The sequence below is a fragment of the Penaeus monodon genome, chromosome 43, assembly GCF_015228065.2.
Source record: "Penaeus monodon isolate SGIC_2016 chromosome 43, NSTDA_Pmon_1, whole genome shotgun sequence".
NCBI classification, from domain to species: Eukaryota; Metazoa; Arthropoda; class Malacostraca; order Decapoda; family Penaeidae; genus Penaeus; species Penaeus monodon.
This window is the reverse complement of record NC_051428.1, coordinates 6,187,626-6,192,625: the sequence shown is the minus strand read 5'-3', so window position 1 is coordinate 6,192,625 and position 5,000 is coordinate 6,187,626. Positions and strand designations below refer to the sequence as shown.

At 42.0% G+C, this 5,000-nt stretch overlaps 1 protein-coding gene across 1 annotated transcript in view; it reads right to left on the bottom strand.

Moving 5' to 3' along the window:
• The window catches only part of LOC119568260 (anaphase-promoting complex subunit 1-like), a 14,865-nt gene extending 13,317 nt beyond the window's left edge, over positions 1 to 1,548 (bottom strand). The window contains exons 1-3 of the mRNA XM_037916717.1: positions 1,455 to 1,548; positions 784 to 983; positions 241 to 469 (exon numbers count right to left, since the gene is read on the bottom strand). Of these exons, the coding sequence (XP_037772645.1) occupies positions 241 to 469; positions 784 to 945 (391 nt within the window). The 5' untranslated portion in view covers positions 946 to 983; positions 1,455 to 1,548. The remainder of the gene's footprint in view (positions 1 to 240; positions 470 to 783; positions 984 to 1,454) is intronic.
• Between the last annotated feature and the right edge of the window lie 3,452 nt (positions 1,549 to 5,000).

Here is a 5,000-nt window from a genome sequence, read left to right as displayed (position 1 = left end):
AGGAGGAGGAGGAGGAGGAGGAGGAGGAATAAAAGATTAAGAAATGATGATGATGATGGTGATGAATAAAAAAAAAAAAAAAATCTATGATGAATTAAAAAAAAAAAAAATGGTGAATAAAAACTGAAAAAAATGATGATGAATAAGAAAATTAAAAAATGATGGTGATGATGAATAAAATTTTTAAAAAATAATGATGATGAAGACGATGATGAATAGAAAATGGAAAACTCTTCTGACCTGTCGGTTCCTCGGGTATGGGTTCACCAAGTAGTGCCGGCTGATCAGGGTACGTGTAGAATGTGGCAAACAGGGCATGCTGAACTGGTGAGTCACATGTCATACTCTTGATGATTTGCCGAGACCCAATGTTGCCTGCCAGACCTCGAGACCAGACTACTGTTGAGCCGCTGACATAGAGCTCCTCCTCAGTCAGGTCATCGGCACTCTGCCTGACTTCCCACCAATCCTGCATGGTTGAGATTTATCAATAAGACTTTCAACATGTAAATGTTAATAAAAGGATTTTATATCACAAGAATACTGTGTAAAGTATCATCATGAATATACTATTAAGTCTAATTTATAACATCTACACAAATATACCAATACTTAAATCATTCATCTTCTCATATGAGTAATGGATAATACCTGATCTCATTTTCAAACAGATAATTTAATAACATCACTGACAAATTTAATCCTTTATTTCCTCATATTTCCACTTCAATCAAGTAATACATACCATAATCATACCCCTAAAGCACCACACCACTGGCATACCTTAGACGCATTGATGGAGACCGTGTCGAGTTGCCGCAGGAGGTCCAGGTGAGGGGGGGTGGTCGTGGGCCTTGCAGGAGGGAGCCCCACCTCTCCAGGGTGACAGGAGATGTAGTCCCGCCCGAACGGCACATACTCCTGAGCATCCCCACACGAGATCATGATCTTGGAGTTCCCCAAACCATCCAGATTTGCTCAGTCTGCCGGTCAGGAGACAAAACATTGCAATGGCATAGCTACATACCACTGTTAACTTGGGGAAGTAAAAGAAAAATAATATACACATCAGAAATGCATAACCTGTGAGTAATTAAGAATTTTTACATGAACAGGAAGTCAAAATTGTAAGACTCAACAGAAAGACAATACAGGAAAAAATTACAATGAGAAATCACGCCAAAAATAACAGACAAAAAACAAAGCACAAAACTCAAGCTTCTCGTCATCAAAACAAGCAAATAAACACGATACTTGAATACCCTTGCCATTCACAAAAACAAAAAACAAAAAAAACACAAAACACAATCCACTTCTTCTCACACCATAACAGTCCCAAATATCCCTAGGATAACATGTATTTTTCTTTATTAATATACCTAACGCCTCTCCTAGTCAAATCACACAACAAGACTTGCACATTCGAAAGAAAAATCACGCTTTGCCGGCCCTACCGTTCTCCACAGCGTAATAGCAAAAGCTCGCGTCGTTCAAATGGTAAACAACAATCAGCTGATGGACAAGTGAAGGGCGACATGCGCAAAGTATTCCACGGGTATTATCATGAATGGAAAAACACTCTTCCGTGCTGATACAATGGAAGAAAAAAACACAATACAAAAACTAGATTTATTGAAAATGAGACTACAGTTTCGAAATCCACCTGGGTTCCATCCATCCTCATATGACCTGAGGATGGAATACAGGTGGATTTCGAAACTGTAGTCTCATTTTCATTCTCATTTTCAATAAATCTAGTTTTTGTATTGTGGGTATTATTATAATTGTTTTTATCATCATCATCATCATCATCATCATCATCATTATTATTATTATTATTATTATTATTATTATTATTATCATTACTATTACTATCATTATTATCATTATTATTGTTGTTATTATTATTATTATTATTATTATTATTATTATTATTATTATTATTATTATCATCATCATCATTACTACTACTACAACTACTACTATATAATATGTATGTATTATTATATATAATATATATATTATATATAATATATATAAATATATAAATGCACACACACACAACACACACACACACACACACACACACACACTGGACTGAGGACCCCAGCCTGTGATCCATTTTCTAGTGGCATGTGCTGTGATAGGTGACCTTGGAATCTGACTTTGGCTGTTCTGTTCCTGAAACAGTCACCTATCCAGGTCAAGAGCTTTCCTTTGATTCCCCTCTGGATCAGGGTCTCCTGAACAGGAAGAGGACTTGCTAATCCAAAAGCCTTCTCCAGGTCTAGGAATACTACCACAGATGTGACAATGCTAGTTGTGCTTAAGAGCGTGTCTATGCTGTATGTTGTCCTCATGCCCCTTGTGAGCCAACGGAGGTGTTCATGTGGGGGCCCCATTTCCCATTGGAGTCGGTTTAGTACCATTCTCTCGGCCGTCTTGCCCAGACAGCTAAGGAGAGAGATGGGGCGGTACTTCCCTGGCTCCTTTGGTTTTGGAATGGGACTTGTTTCAGCCTTCTTCCAACTCTGGGGTAGAATGGAAGTTTCCCAGGACTTGTTGATGAGTTGCATGAATGCAAGGTCACCTGCCAGTCCTAGGTGGGTAATGATGGGGTAGGAGATCCCATCAGAACCCTGGACTGAACGAGAACTGTTTTTCTTAGTTCCCTCAGAGAAAAGATAACATCTGAGTTACCGTGTTCGGCTGCCCTTTCTCTAATATGAGCAGGTCTGCTTGGTTGTAGGCGTTCTTGGTTTGCCCTCAGTTCGGATGGCAGACTGTTGCTGCTTGTTCTTGCAGATAACTTGTGCACCAGTCTGTTTGCCTCTGATTGAGGGTCGTGGTGTATGCACCTCGGGGCTGAGCAGCTGGTAGCTCGCCTGACCCATTGCCACAGCTCTGTAAGGGTGGTTCGGTGGCCAAAGGACTCACACCAGCCACATTTCCTGCCTAACTTCCTTTGCATCCATGACAACTAGGAGGGCCAGATTGTCAGGGGTTCTCTGTTTTCAGATTTATTTTCTGCACATGTTCACTCGTCATTAAAGTACCAGGCATCTTTGTAACTCCTGGACCAAGGCTAAGTTTTAGGTATGGTCTGAAGGGCTTGCCAGTAAGCCTTGTCTGTTTTCCATCTAGGATTGTGCTGTGGCACACTGGACTACTGTACGCATTATACAACTTGAGGGCCCAACACCAGGTGAATCTCAACAAGAGATTCAACATCATCTCCACAGTGTGGTGCATCGGCTATTGCAGAGCAGGGGATTGTTGCTCTGAGCAGGTGATCAAGCCTCTTTTGCCAGCTATGCTTGGCAGAATAAAGACACGATACCCTGAGAAGTGAACAGTCCCCTCTTGATCGCGATATTGCATGGAGGATGGTATTTCTTGTATTAAAGCCATTGATGTTCCACTGTAGTATGCTTAGATTGTGTGTCATGATGTTAGTTGGTGTTACTTACATCTGAGACGTCTTTATATGCAGATTCATAGTTAGTTTCCCTATCAGTGGTGGTATTTGACATGTTGGGGTCTGACAACTCCACTGTGAAGTCCCCGCTGATTGAGGGATCTTCATCTGTTTTGGGTTGTTTGTCAGGCTATCTATGGGTCAACTGGGAGGTGGAGAGCCTTTGGTAGCTGTGGCTTTTGTTGGTTGGGCTTTTCTGTTTTCAGGCTTTGTGTATTTTTAGCCTTTGCTGGCTTTACCTGGGTAAAATCAATCTGCACAGATTCAGCTTGTTTTGGCCCTGCCTGTGAGGACTTGGCTAGGGTTGGAGTAGGGAGGGAAGTCTCGTCCTGAGGTGGGGTAGGGGCTGGTTTGGCTCTGTCCAGCTTCCACCCTTTCAGGGCTGCATCAGTCTGGGTCATCGCCGTCATGGCGACCGTGACTGCCTTCTCCGCCTCCTCACTCGACCTCCCCAAAGCTGTTGTGACTGCAGTGACTGCAGTAGTCATAGGAGAGTCATATCTCCCTCATCAAAGAGATGATCGTCTCTTGTGGAGGCTTTTGCAGTGTTCTTTGAACTTTTGTTCCTCTGGTTCTTTTTCTTAACACTTTTAAGAGCCAGCAACTCCTTTTTAGTGGAGATGTCCGGTGTCGGCTGGGGAGGTGCTTCCTTCCTCTTAGGAGGTCGAGGAGCCTTTTCCCTTTTGTTCTGTCCCCCTTGGGTGCTTGGGGGAGCAGGAACAAAGTCTGGTCGCTTTTTGGCAACCTCTTGTCGCCTGAGGACTGCCTCCTTCCTGACAAAGAAGCCAGGCTCCAGGCACAATGCCTTTTGGCACAGTTGGGATCTTTGGCTTTTGCGTCCCTTTGGCCATCCTGGTGTGCCTTACCCCAACCACCACAGATTTATGTTCTATCCCCCTGTAGTATTTAGTGAATTTTGTTATATACAGACGGCTCCACATGTGCTCAGCCGGCAAAGAGTCTATCAGTAAGCCCTAGTGACCAAGCCTGATTTCCCCATCCCTTGAATTGGCGGGAAAATGTGTTTTTCTTTTAAATACAATTGATATCATACTGATACTGTTATTGATGTTATGATTACTAAATTGTTATTAAAATCTTAGTAACATGTAAGATAAGGAAATAATGCAAAAGACCCTTTCCATTCTTTCTTTGTTGGATTTCTTGGCTATCAACCAGCGGCATGTGGCCAAGGTTTTTAAGCCAATGGATCCTATTTATTCTATCAATCTATATAAGGTCATAAAGTTTTGTCTCCCTTAGAAAAGGGATTACTTTACTGATGATTCTTTCATCATCTGATATTATATATGATAATGTAAAGTCTTTATTTTTTTGTTGGAAATAATTTCTAAGCTGGTGTCTATGGTTTCTCTATCTATTGCATGTTATGAGGATATGGTTGATGGTAAGGTTGGTGTTGCATGGGAACACCGTGGAGGGAAATTCTTTCGTATAGGGAGTGAGTGTGTCAATCTGTGCTTGACCTAAGGCGGCCAACACCACCTCCCCCTCCCTCTTT